The sequence below is a fragment of the Hypomesus nipponensis genome, chromosome 17 (genome assembly GCF_054491055.1).
Source record: "Hypomesus nipponensis isolate SF chromosome 17, ASM5449105v1, whole genome shotgun sequence".
In the NCBI taxonomy this organism is placed as follows: Eukaryota; Metazoa; Chordata; class Actinopteri; order Osmeriformes; family Osmeridae; genus Hypomesus; species Hypomesus nipponensis.
In genome coordinates this window covers 23,002,501-23,026,768 of record NC_140377.1, presented here as the reverse complement: position 1 = coordinate 23,026,768, position 24,268 = coordinate 23,002,501, and the positions used below count along the sequence as shown (strand labels likewise).

Here is a 24,268-nt window from a genome sequence, read left to right as displayed (position 1 = left end):
TTCTCTCTCTCTCTCCTCCTCCTTTGATTAAACCAGTTTCCTATCTGAGGTAGGTGACAGCTGCTGGGGGTCAGTGTATGGCAGTCAGTCTGGGACAGCAGAGCCACTCAGCTCCAAGCGCAGCATGGGTGGAAACTACCTGCCAGCAAGGTACGTGGCCTCGCGCTGCTCATCTCCATCTTCCTGTTCCTCTTGTGTGTGTGTGTAAGTGTGTGTAAGTGTGTGTATGTGCAGGGCTGATGGTAGAATGTTGTATTTGTATTTATTTAGTTTATTTTTACAGGGACAGTGCACATTAATCAACGTTTTAAGTGAAAGTGCAGGTTTTAGCCAGCCGGCTTATTTTCAACCGCAGTCCCTGGGCAAGTTATTGGAAAAAGTTATAATAAAGACAATCATTAAATAATGAACACACGCAGGGCAACATACAACAAGGAAGACTCTTGTCTCTGGCCACTTCCTTCCCCAGACACTGGACTCTTAAGACTGGCCTGAACAACTTTTGATTCAGAAAGGCGTTTCCTACTTTTTAAATCAATTTTATTGTAGTTTTAATGTATTACTATGTACTGTGGCACTCTGAGATTCAGAATGTAGAGTGTGTTATGAATTAAATAAATTATGAATTATTATTACTTGTCCATTCTGACAAATGGATCTCTCTCTCTCCTTTCCTGCTGGTAGAGGTGTTTGTGTTTGCTAGAGGAAGTTCAGCATAATTTTATGAGAGCAAAGTGACATCAGTATGACATGTGACTGCAGTAGTCAACAACACTGCTGATCTGAACAGTCCTGTGGTCAGGCTGTATCAAGGCTGCCAGCTCTATATCAACAGGCTGCTAGCTCTATATCAACAGGCTGCCAGCTCTATATCAACAGGCTGCCAGGTCTATATCAACAGGCTGCCAGCTCTATATCAACAGGCTGCCAGGTCTATATCAACAGGCTGCCAGCTCTATATCAACAGGCTGTCAGCTCTATATCAACAGGCTGCCAGGTCTATATCAACAGGCTGCCAGGTCTATATCAACAGGCTGTCAGCTCTATATCAACAGGCTGCCAGCTCTATATCAACAGGCTGTCAGCTCTATATCAACAGGCTGCCAGGTCTAAATCAACAGGCTGTCAGCTCTATATCAACAGGCTGCCAGGTCTATATCAACAGGCTGCCAGCTCTATATCAACAGGCTGCCAGGTCTATATCAACAGGCTGTCAGCTCTATATCAACAGGCTGCCAGCTCTATATCAACAGGCTGTCAGCTCTATATCAACAGGCTGCCAGCTCTATATCAACAGGCTGCCAGGTCTAAATCAACAGGCTGCCAGGTCTAAATCAACAGGCTGCCAGCTCTATATCAACAGGCTGCCAGCTCTATATCAACAGGCTGCCAGGTCTAAATCAACAGGCTGCCAGGTCTAAATCAACAGGCTGCCAGCTCTATATCAACAGGCTGCCAGGTCTATATCAACAGGCTGCCAGCTCTATATCAACAGGCTGCCAGCTCTATATCAACAGGCTGCCAGCTCTATATCAACAGGCTGCCAGGTCTATATCAACAGGCTGCCAGCTCTATATCAACAGGCTGCCAGCTCTATATCAACAGGCTGCCAGCTCTATATCAACAGGCTGCCAGGTCTATATCAACAGGCTGCCAGCTCTATATCAACAGGCTGCCAGCTCTATATCAACAGGCTGCCAGCTCTATATCAACAGGCTGCCAGGTCTATATCAACAGGCTGCCAGCTCTATATCAACAGGCTGCCAGCTCTATATCAACAGGCTGCCAGGTCTATATCAACAGGCTGCCAGCTCTATATCAACAGGCTGCCAGCTCTATATCAACAGGCTGCCAGCTCTATATCAACAGGCTCCTTTCTAATGTACACTAATACTAGGGTCTGTCAGGCCAAAAACGGCCCGAGTGCCAAAAACTGTCCTACCTGATGTCACAATGCCGTTCTAAAGGAAGGATGCGTCCGTCGCTATGCCGACCTTAAATTCCTGAGATATCTACACGTGCTAGCAGGAAACTGTCATGGTAGCTATACTGGTTACTAGGTAGGAAGTGTTGTATTTAGGCTTATTTAAACCAATTTATTCTACTCTACAATTTAAAGTTTACACTCGTTCGATAACTAGTGCTAGCTAGCTACCTGTTTTCGTTGAAAAATAACTTATTTAGCATCCCTCTCCTTCTCCAACCCCTCTACCCCTCCCTCCCTCCTTCTCAGGGCCGGATTAAGACATTGTGAGGCGTGGGCCTAATTACCAGAATGAGGCCCTTAAATCACCCCGACACACATCATGACACGCACACAAACCCAATTGACTTTGTAGCTCATTGTTTACCTTACTACAGTACGAAATATGCGTTTTTTGTGATTTAATAACATTGAGTTATTGATCCCGAAAGTTTGAATCTGTGAATGTCATGCCAACTTTATCAAACTCGCCAAGTGCACTGACACATCAGCGCTTTAAAGTCCACAGAGCTCTATCAATATGATCAGTTTAAACATGTGACTCACCATCGATATCATCACATCAGTGATATTAAAAGGCCCGTTTTTGCTCATTCTCAATCATGGAGGACTGGAAGTAAAAATAGGCCCTGGACTTTGATCCAGACCGGCCAACCAGAACCGGTCCCGTATACGCCACCACAGCAAGCGCCCTGCTAATGCAAATTCTGTGCCTGATGTGATGATTTGGGACTTCCACACTCAGTGCCGCCGCTAGACATTTTGGTGCCCTACGCATGATTCCTTTATGATGCCCCCACCACCACCACAGCTGCCCTGTCAATGCATCCACATTCTGTGTTTGATATGATGCTAGTTACGGAGTTAATGCAAGCGCGCAATGCGCGCGAGCGAAATTTTGGGGCCTTTATTTGAGTGCATAATAGTTTTTGGAGCATAAACAAAATATGTAAGATAAACAGCCGTTTTTCAATTGGTAAAACCTTGCCTACTGAAGGTGATGTATTTTTGTCTCTTAATTTTTCAGCCCCACCCTTACGTTTCTTAGCATGGTTTTCCAAATTAATTATAAACATTTAAAACTGAAAGCATGCAGCCAAGGAGCTCTCCACCTTTATTACTCATTTAAAAACGATTTGATCAATCGAATATAAAAGCATCATAGAATGTACAGTAAAGTAACATCTAGCTGGCGTCAGTTATTTCAAATGCATAGATAATGTTTAACAGTAAAATCTAAATTTAGTTTGCACCTAACATATTTGAGTGTGCTAAAATTAGCAATAACGTCAGCTAGTTCGAGGTGTATGCATAGGTTAGCTATAAGTTAGCAGCACATTTCCCTTATTTAACAATAATTAAACATGGACTTACCCGAAAGTGATGCACGGGCATCATCTCGAAGTTTATTTATTTTTCTGCCCCTGACTCCTGTTGTTTTTTTGAGGCCATTTTCGAAAGGTTTACCTAGCCTACTGTCAAAGTTTGTCAGGCCACTGAGACAGGAAAGGGCACCCACGGCGTGCTTGGAAAGTTGAGTGTGTATTAGTTTTTTTGTAGGGTGGGGGGGGGGGGGGGCACCATCGTAACGTTTTTTGAGCAATTAAATATATCTCTTGTTTTGCCTGTTTTGTGATATACATGCCTAAAAGGTGCATAATATTTATGTAGGCCTACTGAAATAATATCGGCCTTATAATTATAAGAACTATGATGATTTTTCAGTTGGCAATTTTTTGGTGCCCCCTTAGGACTTGGTGCCCTACGCACAGCGCGCAGTGCGCGTTATGGGAGCGGCAGCACTGACCACCCTTAATGCAAGCGCGCGAATTCTTTTGGCTGATTTGAGCGAAAAATAGTTTTTTGAGCTTGATGTAAAACAAACATAGACGTTTGTCCAATTGGTAAAACATTGTCTAGTGAATGTAATTACGTTTACGTTTCTTAACCTGGTTTTCCATCTTTATATTGTCTCTATAGCTAACTTTCGATCTGTCAGTGTCACTGTTGTGTGTAAGCTGCAGCAACGCGAATCGCTTGCCATCGCTCGCCTTCCCACAGTTCATCAGTCTCGTTTCAAACAGATAAATGTAGAATGTAGTTCCCTCACATTCTACGTGTGTGAGTGTGTGTGTGTATGTGCAGGGCTGATGGTAGAAGGTTGTATTTGTATTTATTTAGTTTATTTTTACAGGGACAGTGCACATTAATCAAGTAAAAGTGCCGGTTTTAGCCAGCCAGCTAATTTTCAACCGCAGTCCCTGGGCAAGTTATTAAAAACAGTTACAATACAGACAATCATTAAACAATGAACACACGCAGGGCAACATACAACAAGGAAGAACCTTGTCTCTGGCCACTTCCTCCCCCGGACACTGGACTCTTAGGACTGGCCATAGAGTTAATATAACTAGATGAAGCTACTTTTGTCTTCCAAGATGGCGTCCCCATTCATTTCTATGAAAAGTGCTCAGTGGCGCAGTGAGGCAAGCGAAAGCGCGAGACTGGACACGGCCATATTTCCACTTCCGTGTCTTCCGGTCCAGCTTTAAACAGTGGCTCTTTTTTCCCCTAGATCCGAGACCTCGTGCATGCTTGCAACTAGCTGTACACGTCATACTTTGCAACAACCAGTCGCGAGCATAGATTTATATGGTTACGAGCAGAGCCATAGAAAATTTTTAGTTTTAAATGTTTTTAAAACTTTTTCTATGGCTCTGGTTACGAGCGTGTGAGCTAAGGCATTGCAGTGGCAGAATCTATGGGCAGAAAGTCCGATAAGAATCAGAATTGAACATTTGCCTTGGAAAGGGGCATATTCACAGAATCATATATAGGCTACATGACGTTTCCATCAAGTGGGGGTGTAACATAGTCACTGAGGACCTTCATTGTCCCACAAAAGCATTCTGGCTTGATGATACGATAAAATAAAGAATAATGGGTATGTTTAACAAAAGCTTCTGAAGGCATAATTTAAATATATATAATTTACTATTGTGGTTAACAGTTAAAGTATTATTCTTCGTCTTTGCTCCAGATAGACATGTCAACAATCTATGCTCGCGCTTAACATAATATATTTGCCATCATGTCATGAAAGTTTTTACGAAAAATCAAATCTGTTTTAAAATAACAGGAATAAACTATATTAACAACATGTATGTGTGACAACCATTTGCTAAACTAGCTACAACAGGGCAGGCAACTCAAGCCAGTTCTCCCTGTGCTCATTCAATATAAGTCTATGGCTCATTCAGCTCCATGTAAATCGGCTATCGGCCAATGTGAACTTTAGTGCTCGAGCCCCGTTAGTATCCGCTCGCACATTTGCAGGCAACTTTTATTGACGTAGGCAAATAAATGGGGTGCTAGTTTACCCATTTCGGATTGGTTTCAAACTTAGAGATAGGGAGATAGTTTTTTAAATGTTGACTGGAGTTAATAGAATAAAAACGACCGGAAGAGTCGGGAACCTAACCGTAAATGCAATACCACCTACATCCACCGGGGCCGTTGCGAGGGGTGGGGGTCTGGTAGCGTCACAGTGCATTTCCTTGTTGCATTTCCCTGTTGAAGCCCAGCTTCCAGAACAGTTTTTTTCAGTGCTTCGAAACTATACGGTCATTGGATAAATGCTGCGATTATGTCCCGCCCTGGACGCTCAGCATCTCTGTGGGTGAATGGAGGAGTGGGCTAGCCTGGACGCTGGGCTTCTGCTTGATGATTGGAGGGTCTGTCGAGACACTGCATCTCCTTTTGATTGACAGCCATTTAGGACTATAAAAAGTCGCCAAAGCTATTAGAGCTCTCAGGCCTATCGCGGATTTTGACCCCACTCTCGAACTTTCTTTGACCGGACATTTTCACACATTATTTTTGTTTTCACTCTGAATGTTTCTGATGTTATGCGCGGTGCCGTTGACCCACTCGGCATCTGGCAACCTGAGGCCCCCCTGATCGGGAGGCCCAAGGCTGCAGCCCCTAAAGCCCATTGCCTTAATCCGGCCCTGCTCCTTCTCCATTCCCCTCTCCCCCTCCCTCCCTCCTTCTCCATTCCCCTCTCCCCCTCCATCCTCCCTCCCCCTCCCTCCTCCCCCTCCCTTCCTTCCTCCCTCCCCCTCCCTCCTCCCCCTCCCTTCCTTCCTCCCTCCCCCTCCCTCTCTCCTGCCCCTCCCCAACAAAACAACATATATTTACACACCACACATTTACAGTGTACACACCCCACAGATACACACACACACATTTACATTTTACATTTATTCATTTAGCAGACGATTTGATCCAAAGCGACTTCCAAGAGAGAGCTTTACAAAGTGCATAGGTCACTGATAATAACAACAAGATAGCCCCAAAACATTGCGGGTAGCCAAAACAAGAAGCACACATTGTGAACAACCAAAAAATAAGTGCCAAAGGGAAAAACCATAAGAGCATGTAGTTAAGCAAGTTACAATTAAACAACATGAATGTTTAAGTGCAAGTGTACCTGTAGAAAAGTAAGCAACAGTAAAATAAAATAAAAATAAGATTAACTAAGATAGAATATTTCGCAGCAAATATAACAGTTTAAATCAGCTACCACTAACCAACAAGAGCAACAAGTCTCTAAGCAAGAGTCATTGTGATCCTTGAGGAAACTAGCATTGGGTTCAGCAAAGCATTCCTAAGTACCGTTGTACTCCCGGAACAAGTGTGTCTTGAGCCTTCTCTTGAAGGTGAAGAGACAGTCTGTGTCTCTGATGGAGGTGGGGAGTTGATTCCCACACACACCACACATGCAGAACCAACGCACACCTGATAGCCCGACTAGCTCCAGCACAGTGTTGGGTGGGGACAACTGGCCAGGCTGACTGCATTTCACAGGTAAATCCCCTCCTCTCATTCACACCTAGACAATGGCCAGGAGTCTCCCTACGGGCACAGATCAGGTGGAGGTTGTGTGAGATCCTAGTCACCTGAGGGTTACCACAGTTACCAGTTGACAATGGGATGTTTCCACGAACACTCCGTAGACCTGGGTTGACCTGTGTTGAGTACCAGTACAGTTAACGTGCATGAGGTAAGTTTGTTGTCTGAATCGGCTACTTAGGGATCCATTCAATGTTTCTGTGGAACTGAGAGAGTCACATCAATCTCCTTCAGGTATTTGGCTTTGAGTAATGCGGCCACACCCTCTCCGGGTTGTTTCCGTCACACTATGAGAACAGGATCCTGTAACTCTGCTGTGATCACGTTGCTTATAGTAGGAATGGAAGCTCCGTACACACCCTAAGCATTTTTTCCTACTTGTGGACCTGTTGAATACATTCCAAGTCTTCCCCCTCCCCCCTCCTCCCTCCTCCTCCACACGCTCTGTCCATCACGGCCCTCACTCGTTTAAGAAATACTTAATTTATAATAAAGTATCTAGTTGTGGGGAGCACCACCTTGTTTAAAGGGACTGAGGAAACCCTTGTGTTCTCTTCGGGTCATTCTGACCCATCAGTCATTGTGACCCACCGTCATATACTGTAGCAACAACTTTACCGTATACAAAAACAAAGTGAAGCATTTCCTTTTAACCGTCGGGCCGTCTCAGACCCCCCACATCGCGATGGTTAAAAGAAAATGCTGTTTATTTGTTTTGTATTGGAAAAACTGTCGCAACACAACGATGGTTTGTTGTGAACTTTCGGGTCATTTGACCCAAAGGCAGCACAAGGGTTATAGAACCCTGAAGGGCAAGGCCGAATCCCAATACTCCCCCTTACCCCTTCCCCCTAGCCCTTAAATTACCCCTAGCCCTTGGCCCTCGAAACTGAAGGGGTAAGGGGCTACATATCCCTAAGAAATGGGACGCCACTTGGTTACGAGTATGTCATCTAGCATGTATCGATATCTCCAAAGCAAGTAGTGTTATGCACTGATATCAAACGTTATTTGCTGCTCATGGAGTTTACTTAAAACTGTAGACATGCTAGTCAGAGAAATGCAAGACTGTTTTGCAAATCAGCACTGTCACATTAGCGTAGCAAACTAGCGATTTTTACAAATGTTTAAATTAGGAAAATGGTTGCAAATATATATGTACAGGACTGTGTATACCAAAAAACAAGACTTCTTAATTTTTTTTATCAATGAATTAAGCCAAAATATTACATTTATTGGACTCTGGATGATCTGGCCGCCATTGTTGCCGGTCGCGCAGTATTCACATAGCCCTAGGTTTCAAGTAAGCTCCCAATCTTACTTTTTTAAGGGGTGTATACCCCCTAGTCTTAGCCCTACCTCTAGCTCCAAAAGAGTATTGGGACACGAGTAGCTCTCACGGGCAAGGGGGAGTATTGGGATTTGCCCCCAAAATTGTGGTCTGTTGTATTCGTGTTGATATTGTTTGCGTCTTGTTGAGTGGTCTTGTGCTTGATAGGAGTGTTGCTTGTAGGCGGGTCTGAGTTCATAGGGGTCCCTGGAGTTGTCTTTCTTCTAGTTATAGCTAGTTGCAGTTACTTTTGTTGTGTGAAGAAAAGGGGTCACAGTTCCATGGTCGTTGTCAAACGGTCCGTATAGAATAAAGGAATCTTTCGTCAAAGTTCCTGGTGGTCCACTGAATTGCTGATTTTGAGGAACAGGTTAGGAGTGACGCGTTCACTTCTGATTTATCGGTACGAAAAAGCAGGGGTGATTGTTCGTCGTGGATTTTTATAATCCACAAAGAACGGAGGGTAGGGTTAGGGTTAGTTACCTTTGTGAGATGAATTTGTTCATTGGTCACTTCCTCCAGCTGGGTGTTCTCCTGAGATTCACGTATAGGTGTGAAATGGCCGGTAACTTTTGGTTTCAGTGTTTCAAATGTTCATGCATCGTTCATACTTCAAAATATAACCATACAACATTCATAAATGGTTTTGTTAGTATAATATAATGAGTCTTTGAATCTTAAGATTGACTACTCTACCTGAAGGAAAGTTATGATCAAACATCAATTAAAACACATTCGGAATAATGAGAAAAACGTACATCAACTACTATCATTGAAATAGTGTCCATGAGTCGTGTAGTCCTTGGGGAATGTTTAAAAATCCATAAAAAGTTAGTTTTCCTCAGACTCCTTTGTCTGACACTATAGGACTATGTGGCCTACCTTCTGACCCCATGCTGGGCCAGAAGCTTTGAAGCTTCTGGAAAATAAGAAAAGGGGGAAAACCCCTTTCTCTTGTCGGGGTAGGAGAGGGTGTGAATGGTATCATGGTTAGTCTTTGGCTCTGCGTTACAATTATCATAGTGTGTGTTTGGATGAAATCCTCTCCTAAATGAAAACATGGTTATCATAGTGTGTGTTGTGGATGAAATCCCCATCTAAATGAAAACATGGTTTTCATAGTGTGTGTTGTGGATGAAATCCCCATCTAAATGAAAAATTGGTTATCATAGTGTGTGTTGTGGATGAAATCCCCATCTTAATGAAAACATGTTATCATAGTGTGTGTTGTGGATGAAGTCCCCATCTAAATGATAACATGGTTATCATAGTGTGTGTTGTGGATGAAGTCCCCATCTAAATGATAACATGGTTATCATAGTGTGTGTTGTGGATGAAATCCCCATCTAAATGATAACATGGTTATCATAGTGTGTGTTGTGGATGAAATCCCCATCTAAATGAAAACATGGTTATCATAGTGTGTGTTGTGGATGAAATCCCCATCTAAATGATAACATGGTTATCATAGTGTGTGTTGTGTGTTTGCTCCTGCAGGTGGAGGCTGGGCCGCCGCACGGTGTTGCTATTCTGCTCTCTGGGTGTGTGCGTGTTCTCCCTCCTCTGCTGTTACCAAGCCCTCCGGCTGAGCTCAAGCCTCCAGACACAGGTCCCGCTGGCCCCCCTGGTCCCGCTGGCCCCCCTGGCCCCCCCCACACCCCACCTACTCTTCTGGAGAGACCCCGGGGCCCTGACCTTTGACCCTGGGTTTGACCCCGCCCCTGTCGGGCAGTTATGGGTGAAGCCAGACCGGGTCACCCTCCCCGACCCCACAGGACCTATGGGTGAGATTCACAAACGTCACTTCCTGCTTCAGGAAGACTCCACCCCCTACTTTGTACGCACCGAGTCTGGGGCGCTGTGCTTCAAAGACGGGATGGAATACCCCGCCTCCCACCGCCCTCCCCCCCGATCTCCCCCTTCTCCAGAGGCCAGAGATCTGCCCAGGAAGGATGTCCCTCCGAGGTGTGTGTGCAGAGCGGGGTGGCACGGCCATCACTGTGGAGTCCCCACCCTGGTGCAGCACTCCAACCTGGCCACCAGGAGGCGCCTCCTGCCCCGAGAGGTGCCTCGGCGCGTCATCAACGCCGTCAACATCAACCACGAGTTCGATCTCCTCCACGCACGCTTCCACGAGCTCGCCTCGGCTGTCGACCTCTTCCTGGTGTGCGAGTCCAATTTTACAGCGTACGGCGAGCCGAAGGAAACTCCCTTCCTGCGCATGCTGCTGAACGGCACCTTCAACTACATCCGTCGCAAGATCCTCTACGTGTTCCTCGACCACTTCCCCCCGGGCGGCCGGCGAGACGGCTGGATTGCCGACGACTACCTCCGCACCTTTCTGACGCGCTCCGGCCTTTCCCGGCTGCGCGGGCAGCGTCCCGACGACATCTTAATCCTCGACGATGCCGACGAGATCCCCACAGCCGCAGGCGTGCTCTTTCTGAAATTGCACAACGGCTGGACCGAGCCCTTTGGCTTCCACCTCCGCAAGTCCCTCTACGGGTTCTTCTGGCGGCAGCCTGGTACCCTGGACATCGTGTCCGGCTGCACGCTGGCCATGCTGGACGCTGTCTACGCCGGCGATGGCATCCTGCTGCGGAGGCGGAACTACTACACCCTGCCGGGGTTTCGGGAGTACGAGCAGAGCGTTGGGCGCCGGCTGGCTCTGTGGTCGCTGGGCAGTGCCGTCCACTACGCCGGCTGGCACTGCTCCTGGTGCTTCCGGCCGGAGGGGATCTACCGCAAGCTGGTGTCGGCCCAGAACGGAGACTTCCCCCGCTGGGGGGACTTTGAGGAGAAGAGGAACATGAGCTACATCCGGGAGCTGGTCAGGACGGGCGGCTGGTTTGATGGCTCGGTGGAGAGGTACCCTCTGACTCGCCTTGGGGATCACATGTATGCACCAGAGTATCTGCTGAAAAACTTTCAACAATATCACTACTTACTGAAGAATCCATATGCTGCACCAGAGAGGGAAAACATATAAATGTTGATCTCATTGCCTTTGGGTAATCGTTTGGCTGCTATTTTGATCAGAAAGTGACTCTTTACTAATCACATTTCATTTGTTTACTTGTTGAACACAAAGAAAGGCCAGTGTTTGATGAACTGTACAGGTTTGGCAGATACATTTGAAACACCAATGAAGCCTTGGATGGGTTTTTGGTGCGATGGGTTTCCAACTTTTAACTCTCAGGTAATCAACAAAGAAACTTCCAATATAACAAAACAACTTAAGGTCGGTCGTTCACAATATGTGCTTCATGTTTTGGCTACTCCCGATGTTTTTTGGGCTATCTTGTTGTTATGATCAGTGACCTATGCACTTTGTAAAGCTCTCTCTTGGAAGTCGCTTTGGATAAAAGCATCTGCTAAATGAATAAATGTAAATGTAAACTTATCTTACAAACACGAATGTCGCTTTCTTCAATAAAACTATTACATTGCTTACATTTTACAGTTATCATTCCATTTTGAAATTATTAAGAGAGGAACTTATATATGTAGAGAGAACCAACAGTTGAAGACTAGATAGTTTCCTGCCTCCCTGTCTCAATGGCACACTGCCATCTACAGGTCAGGGAAACAATGTCTGTAAATGAAACCCTGGATGTGTAAAAAGGGGGATTGAGCCACCTGTATATCCACATGTTGATCCACCTTCCGCTAGACCGATGCAGTGGCGTAGCCAGAAGAATCCTTTTGAATAGGCCTAGAAAAATATGGATAGGCATTTTTTCATTTTTTTTTTACTTATTTACTTTGCGATGTGCACCGCATATTACTTCATAATACAATAGTTTTATATTAGTGTATATGCTACTTGGAGCATATACACTAACATGAAAACACGTAACATGAATTCATCTGTAATCTTTAAGCACTCATAACATATTCTGTATTTTTAAACAAATGTTGTGTAAAAGTGGTATTTTGATTGATATTGTGAGTACAGGTCTACATGCTTGGCCATGACTACAACTGTGACCTTAGAGAACTACAACAGTGACCTTTGAGAACTACAACAGTGACCTTAGAGAACTACAACAGTTACCTTAGAGAACTACAACAGTGACCTTAGAGAACTACAACAGTGACCTTTGAGAACTACAACAGTGACTTTAGATAACTACAACAGTGACCTTACAGAACTACAACAGTGACCTTTGAGAACTACAACAGTGACCTTTGAGAACTACAACTGTGACCTTAGAGAACTACAACAGTGACCTTAGAGAACTACAACAGCGACCTTAGAGAACTACAACTGTGACCTTAGAGAACTACAACAGTGACCTTAGAGAACTACAACAGTGACCTTAGAGAACTACAACAGTGACCTTAGAGAACTAAAACAGTGACTTTAGAGAACTACAACAGTGACCTTAGAGAACTACAACAGTGACCAGAGAGAACTACAACTCTGTATTAACTTGTCTAATACGCCCCCGAGCGTGGTGTACTGTGGGAAGGCAAGCAGTGCAGAGCGTAAAAAAACGCTGTGGTGGACACACACCGTTAGGGTTAGACTCATCACACCTATACAACCACCTCTGAAAGCATGCTGGTCTACAGACCAACACATTACATTGCATTGTTTGTAGTATACTTTACTAAAGCTTATTTACAGTTAAAGGCAACGTGTTGTCTCTCTTTTTGCCACCAACTATTGAGCCAAGTTGTGACACGGAGGTTCCCAGCCTGAACAAGTACATACACTGTCTGACTGTAGATCAACAGGTCGCAAGTTCGAATCCCCAAACGTTTCCTTGGATAAGAGCGTCTGCTAAATGAACTAATACTTTTTATTGTTGTTATTACGTGTGCTGGCCACTGTAACCACTATGGTAAAGACAGCATCAATAAGCCCACCAGAACTTCGGTACGCGGACACACTGGTGACAACTGGTAGGCACAGAATCGCAATCTTAACCACAGTACTACAGGCTAATCATCAAAGCTAAGCTAATGGCAGCATGTACCTACATGATCTGAACAAAACACTCAACAAAATAATACAATTGGATCACGCAGTTTGCGTCAAGCAAAATGTAGGCATGTTTACATTACATTAATTACATTACAGTTGCTTATTTTTTTATATATATTTCACAACTCAGAACCAAAATTAGTCAACTTTAACCAACCAGTTTCATCAGCCGTTTATTTCAGACTGATGAACATTCGCGCTTTCAGACACAGGGGGGAGTCTTAGCCTCAAATGTTACATAAAATACATGTAATTTCAAACGTCTTCATTAAAACATAAAATTGTACATTAATAAACTTTTCATGAATCAATCAATGCTAAATATAAAAATAATAAAATAATGATGTACCAAATGCTGCGACTCGACTACCCCACGTGGGCTGATGGAATTTCATACACTTTACTACACCGTCACACCACCATGTGGCGCCCTTCACACAACGACCACGATCGATCACACAAAGACGGCTATAGGTGCACCTGTCTTTCTGTCCGCGCTGTTTTTCTCGCGATTTTCCTCCCCTTACGTTATATCTCCCAATGTCTGTCTGAATTCCCTGTCTGTCTGTTTGTCATTCTCTCAGTCATGCCAGTGTCTTCTTGCTGCTTCGGAGAAGATCGTATCTTACCGCCCACCCGAACATGACGTAAGCGTGGAAACTCCTCCTTCAGCTAAAACTTTCAAACAGGTTGTGTCCAGACTCACTACAGAGACTGGCGATACCGGACGAATAACGGACCGGCAGCAGAGATGACATGTAGTGGAGAGTTGAAGAGCTCTGGATATGACTCAAATTACCTTGTTTTATGTAAACTTGTCTGGACTGTACCTAACTTGCACAACACACATTTATAACGGTGGACCAACACTTCAGTGAGAATGTTTTTTTGGGGCTCACATGGCTGCAGGCTACGGAACCAACATACAATCGATCAGATTAACGTTTATTGTATGGAAACTATGTGGAAACTAATCAGAGACATTTGTCAAGCGAATGGATGATTATTTTTGGAACGATAGGCTACATGTTGGATTGAAGCTTCGGTCGGATTTTTGAGGGGAAACGTGCTTCAAGTCTTGGAATAGGCAAAGTGTTTTAGAGATTCTGGTTTTCTGCCATTGCATCAATGCTGTCAGGTTGTTAAAAGTGTAGCTTTGCTCAAGTTCTTTTTTATATTTATGTAGGATAGTTTATATAGGCTAGTAGTATACTCCTAAAGCAGAATTCTGTTTGTAAACGTGTTTCGTTTGTTTTTAAGTGACGAGCACGACACTTTGCTTTGCGAGGGGGCTCTTATATTAACCATACATTTGAGATTTGAGAAATTACAGCCACGGGGTGTTTACTATAAACACCATAATGATCCCGGAGGAGAAGAGCGGTGTATCTAAACAAGCATTCAACTTCCCCGTGGATTTATTGATCCGCTCGCCTAAGAAACGCTTGGCGAAACTGGGCAGGAAACACAGTAATGGATCCTTACAGTGAGTCACATCAGTAGTAGCCTAGAACACTTATAATCAAACACAGTTCTACCGAACCCTTGTCGAGAACCGTGTCTAAAGGTTTATATAGAGCCATAAGGGTACAGTTGAGCGTAATTTTTCTTCATATTTAATGTTGCTATTCTGTTTGGAATCTTACGGACCAAAAAATAATATTTTCCTACGTTTTCTAATGTTGTAACACATTATCGTACAGGATGCCCTATGCGTACATTGTTTATAGTATATCATATCTCAAAGACACCCTGCTAATGATGACTTGGATAAATACACCACTGATAGTATCTGTAGTCTCCAGTCCAGTCGGAAGTGAACGTGTTGTAGCATGTTGGGTCGTGTCAACTCTGGGGACACTCCGTCACAGACTCGCCGTTTCTCGTCGCTTTTCTTTTGTTTTCCACGAGAAACAAACGGCTACCCTTAATCTTCAACTTTCTTACTCTTACTCGTGTCTCCTTCTGTTTCTCCCTGCCTCTTTGTCCTTCTCCATCCCTCTCTCCCCATCCTCTCTCTTTCTTCCTTCTCTCCATCACCCTCCCCTTCCTCTCTCTTTCTCCTAAATTCCCTCTCTCCATCTCTGTATCCCCCAACCTCTCTTTCCTTCTTTTTCATTCCCACCCTACATCTCCTATCTTTCCCTCAATCTCTCTCCACTCACCCTCTTCTCTCCTTCTCTCACCCCATCTCTTCTACCCCCCCCTCCCCCCCCCAGGTCTAACTCCTCAGACCAGACTACACGCTCAGCGGAGAGCGCCCCGGTCAGGCAACCCGCAAAGAACAAGATCCGTCGCCACAAGAACCGTCTGTCCACCGTGTTTGCCCGCAGCCCCAACCTGCGTGAGGAGCGCGCTGCGTGCGGCCAGCAGGACGCCCTGGCAGAGCTGTCCAGCCAGGAGTCAGCGCCCGGGATCCTCAAGGTGTTCGGCAGTAACATCAGCCAGGGAGCCAATTACAAGAGCGTGCTAGCCACCCCTCAGTCCAGCGCCCTGGGGCTGGTGAAGGAGGCTCTGGAACGGTGAGGGTCAGGCCGGGTCAGGGGTCAGGCAGGGGTCAGAGGCTTGTCAGGGTCATGGGGAGTCATCACCAGGAAGTCCTTCTGATTGGTCCACCTGTTCCGTTGCTTAGGTACTGTCTGGAGAAGGAGGATCCTAGCGGATACGTGCTCTGCGATGTGATTGGCCAGACGGGAGCCGACCACCTGTGGAGGACGGAGTGCTTCCGGGTCGTGGGCGACCACGAGAAGCCCCTCCTGCTGCAGTCGCTATGGAAACCCAAAGAAGGATTCTCCCGCCGGTTTGAGATCCAGAAGAGGGCGAGCGTGGAGGAGCATGTTGCCAAGGAGACGGACACGGTGACGGCAGGTAGGAGGCAGCCGAGATGATGGAGAGGGTTGTTACAGCCCCTACCCCCCCAGCCCTCTCCAGCCCCCCCCCCCTCTGTTCCCACAGGGCTGCACCTCTGTCCCCCCTCCTCCTCTGTTCCCACAGGGCTGCACCTCTGTCCCCCCTCCTCTGTTCCCACAGGGCTGCACCTCTGTCCCCCCTCCCCCTCTGTTCCCACAGGGCTGCACCTCTGTCCCCCCTCCCCCTCTGTTCCCACAGGGCTGCACCTCTGTCCCCCCTCCCCCTCTGTTCCCACAGGGCTGCACCTCTGTCCCCCCCCCCTCCTCTGTTCCCACAGGGCTGCACCTCTGTCCCCCCTCCTCTGTTCCCACAGGGCTGCACCTCTGTCCCCCCTCCTCCTCTGTTCCCACAGGGCTGCACCTCTGTCCCCCCCCCCTCCTCTGTTCCCACAGGGCTGCACCTCTGTCCCTCCTCCTCTGTTCCCACAGGGCTGCACCTCTGTCCCCCCTCCTCCTCTGTTCCCACAGGGCTGCACCTCTGTCCCCCCTCCCCCTCTGTTCCCACAGGGCTGCACCTCTGTCCCCCCCTCCTCCTCTGTTCCCACAGGGCTGCACCTCTGTCCCTCCTCCTCTGTTCCCACAGGGCTGCACCTCTGTCCCCTCCCCCTCTGTTCCCACAGGGCTGCACCTCTGTCCCCCCTCCTCCTCTGTTCCCACAGGGCTGCACCTCTGTCCCCCCCCCTCCTCTGTTCCCACAGGGCTGCACCTCTGTCCCCCCTCCTCCTCTGTTCCCACAGGGCTGCACCTCTGTCCCCCCTCCTCTGTTCCCACAGGGCTGCACCTCTGTCCCCCCTCCTCTGTTCCCACAGGGCTGCACCTCTGTCCCCCCCCTCCTCTGTTCCCACAGGGCTGCACCTCTGTCCCCCCCCCTCCTCTGTTCCCACAGGGCTGCACCTCTGTCCCTCCCCCTCTGTTCCCACAGGGCTGCACCTCTGTCATGTTTCCTGAACAATGGAGACTGTTTGGCCCTGTTGACTTTGGCACGCGTTCTTAGCCCCCCCTCTCCCCTCCTGCTGCAGTCTAGCGGTGGAGTGTGGGGAAAGGTCTGAAGAAACTCTGACCAGCAACGCTGTCAGGGTGTGAGATTGTCCCTCTTTCTCTGGGGTTTCCAAGGTTGTTAATATGCCCTTGCTCCTGCCTGAGACAGCGATGTTAAGGTGACTTCAGGCAATCCTACAGCCTGTTGATATAAACCAGGAAGACAACACCCCCCTCTCTCCTCCCTCACTTCCTATCCTTCCTTCCCCCTGTCCCTGTTTGGTTTGACCCAGAGCCAAGCCAGCAGACCATCCCAGGCCAGACCATGTGAACAGAAACAGGGGGAAGGGTTGACAGATCTGGTTGCTTAGTCACAATATGGCTGTTAACGTTCCAGACTATGGAACTGTGACTAAAGAGGATGTAATCCAGCCTTGTCACAGGTGTTTGGAGTACTATGTTAGCGAGATGAGGAACCAGGACCTGAAATCACACCTGAACACTTCAGACAGAGATGGTCGTCTCCTCTCAGAAACTAAACCACCTTCCCTCCTCTGATCTCACTTCCGACTACGACTGTCTCTCTCTCTTTCTCTCTCTCCTGCTTATTCTCTCTCTGCTGTCCCCCCCCCCCCCCCAGGTATCAACGCCCAGGCCCGGAAGCTGCAGAGGGTTCGGTCGCGTGTCACCTCCCTCTTTGTGGCCGGTACCGGCTGTGGGGACGGGGATGACCCAGCATGCCTCTGGAGGAGTCTGAGTGACATGGACCTGTCCTCCGTGGTGCGCGATGCTTCCCAGGCCCAGCAGGAGCCCAGCAGGACCCAGGCCCCGCAGGAGCCCAGCAGGACCCAGGCCCAGCAGGAGCCCAGCAGGACCCAGGCCCAGCAGGAGCCCAGCAGGACCCAGGCCCCTCAGGAGCCCAGCAGGACCCAGGCCCAGCAGGAGCCCAGCAGGACCCAGGCCCCTCAGGAGCCCAGCAGGACCCAGGCCCAGCAGGAGCCCAGCAGGATGACCGGGGATGACCCAGCATGCCTCTGGAGGAGTCTGAGTGACATGGACCTGTCCTCCGTGGTGCGCAATGCTTCCCAGGCCCAGCAGGAGCCCAGCAGGACCCAGGCCCCGCAGGAGCCCAGCAGGACCCAGGCCCAGCAGGAGCCCAGCAGGACCCAGGCCCCGCAGGAGCCCAGCAGGACCCAGGCCCAGCAGGAGCCCAGCAGGACCCAGGCCCCTCAGGAGCCCAGCAGGACCCAGGCCCAGCAGGAGCCCAGCAGGACCCAGGCCCCGCAGGAGCCCAGCAGGACCCAGGCTCGGGGCTCTCTGCTGAAGGAGGACCCAGAGTTGGAGGCTGACAAGGAGGCTCTGGGCCTAGAGAGGGAGGAAACAGAGAGCAGTGATGACCTCACCACCCAGTACTCCATCCACCCGCCCTTTGACTTCCCCTACTTCCTCCTGCTGCAGGGCTACAACCACAGACAGGTAGGCTGTTACAATGGTGCCGCCTAGCTTAGCCTAGCTTAGCTTAGCCTAGCTTAGCTTACTTTAGCATAGCATCTCCTAACCTAGAATTGCATAGCATGGCATAATGTAACGTATCATAAAATACAATGTTATGACCCCCCTGCCTTGCATGTTCTAGATGTTTCCCTGCTCCAACACACCTGATTCTAATGAATGGGTCATTTCAGACTTCTGCTGAGCTTTATAATGACCCATTAATTTGAATCAGGTGTGTTGGAGCAGGGAAACATCTAGAACAGAGAGAGGGATGAGGGAGAGAGGGGGGGTGGTGTTTGTGTGGACTGTGCCAGCGGTGGCAGGAGTGTGTTGGCAGACAGGGAAGGAACAGCTTATCACAGACACCAGGCTGTCAACAACTAGAGCTCATCCCTGCCCACTCATACGCTCTCTCTGAACCTCTTAACTTACGAAGGTAAACAGCTAAAGCACTCCCTGTCCTCTATCTCCTCCTCTCCTCCTGTCCTGCTCCCATTTCCTTCTCCTCTCCTTCTCTACTCTCCTCTCTTCCCCTCTTCCTCTCTGCCCTGACACTTTAACACTCAGTCTGAACTTCTTAACCTAAGATGCTGCACAGTAAATCCTTGAGGGTTTAGTGTGTGTGTACGTAAGTTAGTGTGTGTGTAAGTATGTGAATGTGTACGTGAAAATTAGTGGGTGTGTGCATGAGTGTGAGTGTGTGTGTGTGTCAGTGTGTGAGTGTGTGTGTGTGTGTGTGTGTGTGTGTCAGTGTGTGGGTGTGTCAGTGTGTGGGTGTGTCAGTGTGTGTGTGTGTGTCAGTGTGTGGGTGTGTGTCAGTGTGTGTGTGTGTGTGTGTGTCAGTGTGTGTGTGTGTCAGTGTGTGTGTGTCAGTGTGTGTGTGTGTGGTGCTGCAGAGCATGTCTCAGACAGGGGACAGTGGTGTGAAGTCCTGACTAAAATGTCTTTGCGTGGGGAGTAGAGGAAGTGCTTTGGAGATATGCCCAGACCACAGCATGTTGTTCTGATGCAGCTTAGGTTTTTAAGACTGAGGTTCAGTTTTGGTCAGAATTATTAAAACCCTCCAACTAACTCCTCCTCTCCTCCCTCCCCTCTGCTCTCCCCCTCCCTCCTCTCCTTCCCTCTCGCCCTCTCTCCTCTCCTCCCCTCTCTCCCTCTCACCTCCCTCTTCTCCATCCCCTCTCCTCCCCTCTCTCCCTCCCTCCTCTCCTCTCCTCCCCTCTCCCCCTCCCTCCCTCCTCTCCTCCCCTCTCTCCCTCTCTCCTCCCCTCTCCTCCCTCCCCTCCCCTATAATGTGTGATGTCTCTCTCCCTCCCTCCTTTCTCCCAGGACTTTGTCCTCTACCTGTTGGGGTCCTCCTCCACCATCTTCGGCTGCTGTCGGGAGCACAGCGAGGGGGAGGACGAGGAGAGGTTAAAGGTCGACATCCTGCTCTTCGCCCCTGACATCCTGCCCCAGCACTGCCTGGTTCGACGCCCGGACCGTACCACGTCCCAGCGGGGGTGCCTGCTGAGACCCCTGCACGGAGCGCCTGTCTCCCGGAATGGTGTGGCCCTGAGGGGGGAGGAGCAGCTGTGCTGTGGGGACCTGGTGGGGCTGGGGAACCACTACCTCTTCATCTTCAAAGACCCCTCCTCCTCCTCCCTCCCCCACACCCTGCCCTGGCTCCCCCAGCTAAGCCCTCTCCTCCAAGGAGGCATGGCCTCCTCCTGTCAATCATGTGGCTCCTCCCTCCCCGTGAGAAGAAACAGGAAGTGGACCCCTCCTTGCTGGACGGGTCCAGAGGGCGTGGCCCTCTCGCTGGCCTATCAGGAGGGCCAGGAGGAGCGAGTCCTGGAAGAGGTGATGGCAATGGCGGACGGCGGGGGAGATGACCCCCCTCTGACCCCTGCCTTCCTGCTGTGTGTTCTGATCCAGAACTCTGCCTCCAGCTGCCCCCTGATTCACCTGCAGGCTCTGCTGCCCCGCCTCACCGCCCTCATACACACCTGTGTATGGGTAGGTGAACCATCAACACACACTGATCTCTCTCTCTGTCTACCTCCCTCTCTGTCTACCCCCCTCTCTGTCTACCTCCCTCTCTGTCTACCCCCCTCTCTGTCTACCTCCCTCTCTGCCTGTCTTGCTACCGCTCTCTCTCACTCTCTCTCTGTCATCAAACCTGTCTGTTGACGACACCAGTTTCTATGTTTAGGTCAAACACATTCTCTCTCTCTCTCTCTCTCTCTCTCTCTCTCTCTCTCTCTCTCTATCTCTCTCTCTCTCTCCATCTCTCCTCCTAGGAGAAGACCAAGCAGCTAGCAGCCATGCAGACAGAACTGTGAGTAGCTTCTCAGAGCTTCACTTGTTACACCTGACTTGAGACCAGCCTGTTAACCAGCCTGTTAGACCTGACCTGAGACCAGCCTGTTAAACCAGCCTGTTAACCAGCCTGTTAGACCTGACCCGAGACCAGCCTGTTAAACCAGCCTGTTAAACCAGCCTGTTAGACCTGACCTGAGACCAGCCTGTTAAACCAGCCTGTTAGACCTGACCTGAGACCAGCCTGTTAAACCAGCCTGTTAGACCTGACCTGAAACCAGCCTGTCCCAGCAGCCCCGGTGTGGACCCTGAGCAGGACGCGTCGCTGCAGGATCTGACCCCTGGTCTGCGGCCCCTGGTGCTCTGGATGGCCAATGCCCTGGAGCTGCTGCACTTCATCCAGCTGGAGGTCCCTCTACTGCTGCCTCCACTAGAGGAGGGGGAGGGTAGGAGGGGAGAGGAGGGGAGAGGAGGGGGAGGGGGAGGAGGGGGAGGAGGGGGAGGGGGAGGGGGGGGAGGAGGATGAGGGAGAAGGAGGAGGAGGGGAGGAGGAGGGGATGGGGGCAAGAAAAACCAGAAGGGTGCTTTTCATTTATCAGCTCACTTATATAGTTTGTGTCTCTGCGTGTGTGTGTGTGTTCCAGATGTGAGGGAGTCTGAGGTGTTGTGTGTGCGGTCCCTGTGTGAGGAGACCATGACGGCGCTGGAGGAGGTCATCATGTTCACCTTCCAGCAGACTGTCTACTACCTCACCAAGGTCAGTAGTGGGGCTGGCTCTCTACCTCACCTTCCAGCAGACTGTCTACTACCTCACCAAGGTCAGTAGTGGGGCTGGCTCTCTACCTCACCTTCCAGCAGACTGTCTACTACCTCACCAAGGTCAGTAGTGGGGCTGGCTCTCTACCTCACCTCTATCTCACTATGTGACAGCTCAGTGTCTGTGGGTGTAACCTGGCTCTACGCTGAGACTAACAGGACAGTGTTGTGGTCCAAGCAGAGTGGGCGTGGTGGGTGTCCCACATGTTCCATGGCTTTAACTGACCGGCAACCTCACTGGCTCAACCCCTGTAACTATGGTGACCACAACCTGGACTATCCCCCGTAACTATGGTGACCACACCCTGGCCTAACCCCTGTAACTATGGTGACCACACCCTGGCCTAACCCCGCCTAAGGCCTGCCTGCCTGCCTGCCTGCCTGCCTGCCTGCCTGCCTGCCTGCCTGCCTGCCTGCCTGCCTGCCTGCCTGCCTGCCTGCCTGCCTGCCTGCCTGTGTGTGTAAGGAGAAACATGTTAAACTTCTTCAAAACGGGTAACAGTGAAGTACACAACTATTTTAGATGAATGGAATGCTTCATAATGAGTAGAATCCTGTAGAAGTGATCCCAATGCTGAGGGCCTGAGGTGTGTGTGTGTGTGTGTGTGTGTGTGTGTGTGTGTGTGTGTGTGTGTGTGTGTGTGTGTGTGTGTGTGTGTGTGTGTGTGTGTGTGTGTGTGTGTGTGTGTGTGTGTGTGTGTGTGTGTGTGTGTGTGTGTGTGTGTGTTCCTGTCCCACCTATCCTGTGTCTGGGAAACAGACTGTCCTGTTTCCTGACTGCTCTGTGAAAGCCTTCCTGTCCCAGACACACCCACTCTCTGTCTCTCTTTCTCACACTCACACACACACACACACACACACACAGGGCCGGTATATACAGAACACAGGTCCAAACATGACAGATTAAGACCCTCCAGTATTACAACCCTGTTCTCACACACCCGATCTCTCCAATGCCCCCCTTACTCCCCCCCCCACTATCTATGCTTCTCTCAATTTCCCCCTTCATCAAAATTCCCCTCTCCTACAGGGTTGCCAGTGTATAACCCCCCTCTCCTACAGGGTTGCCAGTGTATAACCCCCCTCTCCTACAGGGTTGCCAGTGTATAACCCCCCTCTCCTACAGGGTTGCCAGTGTATAACCCCCCTCTTCTACAGGGTTGCCAGTGTATAACCCCCCTCTCCTACAGGGTTGCCAGTGTATAACCCCCCTCTCCTACAGGGTTGCCAGTGTATAACCCCCCTCTCCTACAGGGTTGCCAGTGTATAACCCCCCTCTCCTACAGGGTTGCCAGTGTATAACCCCCCTCTCCTACAGGGTTGCCAGTGTATAACCCCCCTCTCCTACAGGGTTGCCAGTGTATAACCCCCCTCTCCTACAGGGTTGCCAGTGTATAACCCCCCTCTCCTACAGGGTTGCCAGTGTATAACCCCCTCACCCCCCCTCCCCCCTCCCTCTCTTTCCAGAGTATGTACGGGGCGTTGCCAGGTTTCCTGAACGGTAACCCCTTCTGTGAGCAGGGGCAGCTGAGTGTGCCGGAGGGGGTGCGGCGTGTGCTGGCCCTCCTGCAGGGGGCGCTGTGGCTGCTGCAGGACCTGCAGCTGCACCCCCAGCTCTGCTCCCAGCTCTGCAGCTTCCTGCTGTTCTTCATCAACGCCTCGCTATTCAACGCTCTCATGGAGAGAGGTGGGCAGACTGCAGGGGCACACACACAGACACACACGCAGACACAGACACACACACACAGAGACACACAGACATGATACACCAGACAGTAAGCCCCCTAACCAATCACAGAGCAGCTGTTGAGCTGGTGTCCAGCCCTGACCCTGGATCCTGTGGTTGTGTGCTTGTCCCAGGTTCTGAGGGCGGGCTCTACCGGTGGTGTCGCGGGGTGCAGCTGAGGGCCAACCTGGACGTGCTGGTGGACTGGGTGCAGAGCCAGAACCTGGAGGAGCAGGCCCTCATGAAGCTGTCTGCTGCTGCCAACCTGCTGGCCACACCCAGGAACACCCTGCTGCAGGTCACACACACCATACACACACACCATACACACACACCATACACACACACCATACACACACACCATGCACACACACCATACACACACACCATACACACACACCATGCACACACACCATACACACACACCATACACACACACCATGCACACACACCATACACACACACCATACACACACACCATACACACACACACGCGATAAACATACGTGTGATAAACATAGAGGCTGTCATCCTCCAAGCTGCCCTCATGTTCACCTGCTCATCGCCTGACCCTGCCCACACCAACACACCTGACTACAGAGGGAGGGAGGGAGGGGGGAAAAGAGGGAGGGAGGGAGGGAGGGAGGGAGGGAGGGAAGGAGGGAGGGAGGGAGGGAAAGAGGGAGGGAAAGAGGGAGGGAAAGAGGGAGGGAGGGAGGGAGGGAGGGAGGGAGGGAAAGAGGGAGGGAAAGAGGGAGGGAGGGAGGGAGGGAGGGAGGGAGGGAGGGAGGGAGGGAGGGAAAGAGGGAGGGAGGAGGGAGGG

The 24,268-nt window shown here is 49.7% G+C and overlaps 2 protein-coding genes across 2 annotated transcripts in view; both read left to right on the top strand.

Moving 5' to 3' along the window:
- Nucleotides 1-124: 124 nt before the first annotated feature.
- LOC146254150 (beta-1,4-mannosyl-glycoprotein 4-beta-N-acetylglucosaminyltransferase-like) lies at nt 125-11,217 on the top strand. Its single transcript, XM_084677458.1, has 3 exons — nt 125-150; nt 9,726-9,848; nt 9,942-11,217. Exons 1-3 carry the CDS (start codon nt 125-127, stop codon nt 11,215-11,217), a joined length of 1,425 nt encoding a protein of 474 aa, XP_084533584.1.
- A 2,736-nt stretch (nt 11,218-13,953) lies between these two features.
- radil2a (Ras association and DIL domains 2a) overlaps nt 13,954-24,268 on the top strand; it is a 16,763-nt gene continuing 6,448 nt past the window's right edge. Inside the window, exons 1-10 of the mRNA XM_084677522.1 lie at nt 13,954-14,707; nt 15,441-15,743; nt 15,854-16,089; nt 17,749-18,584; nt 19,932-20,600; nt 20,885-20,922; nt 21,195-21,349; nt 21,548-21,660; nt 23,187-23,406; nt 23,580-23,743. Coding sequence (XP_084533648.1) covers nt 14,583-14,707; nt 15,441-15,743; nt 15,854-16,089; nt 17,749-18,584; nt 19,932-20,600; nt 20,885-20,922; nt 21,195-21,349; nt 21,548-21,660; nt 23,187-23,406; nt 23,580-23,743 — 2,859 coding nt within the window. The 5' untranslated portion in view covers nt 13,954-14,582. The remainder of the gene's footprint in view (nt 14,708-15,440; nt 15,744-15,853; nt 16,090-17,748; nt 18,585-19,931; nt 20,601-20,884; nt 20,923-21,194; nt 21,350-21,547; nt 21,661-23,186; nt 23,407-23,579; nt 23,744-24,268) is intronic.

What these genes read in the sequence shown, in the direction of transcription:
- LOC146254150 (XM_084677458.1), top strand. Translation starts at nt 125, where the DNA reads ATGGGTGGAAACTACCTGCCAGCAAG. An exon ending in GGAAACTACCTGCCAGCAAG is followed by an intron (nt 151 to 9,725) that starts GTACGTGGCCTC and finishes TTGCTCCTGCAG; the next exon opens with GTGGAGGCTGGGCCGCCGCA. An exon ending in CAGACACAGGTCCCGCTGGC is followed by an intron (nt 9,849 to 9,941) that starts CCCCCTGGTCCC and finishes CCCTGGGTTTGA; the next exon opens with CCCCGCCCCTGTCGGGCAGT.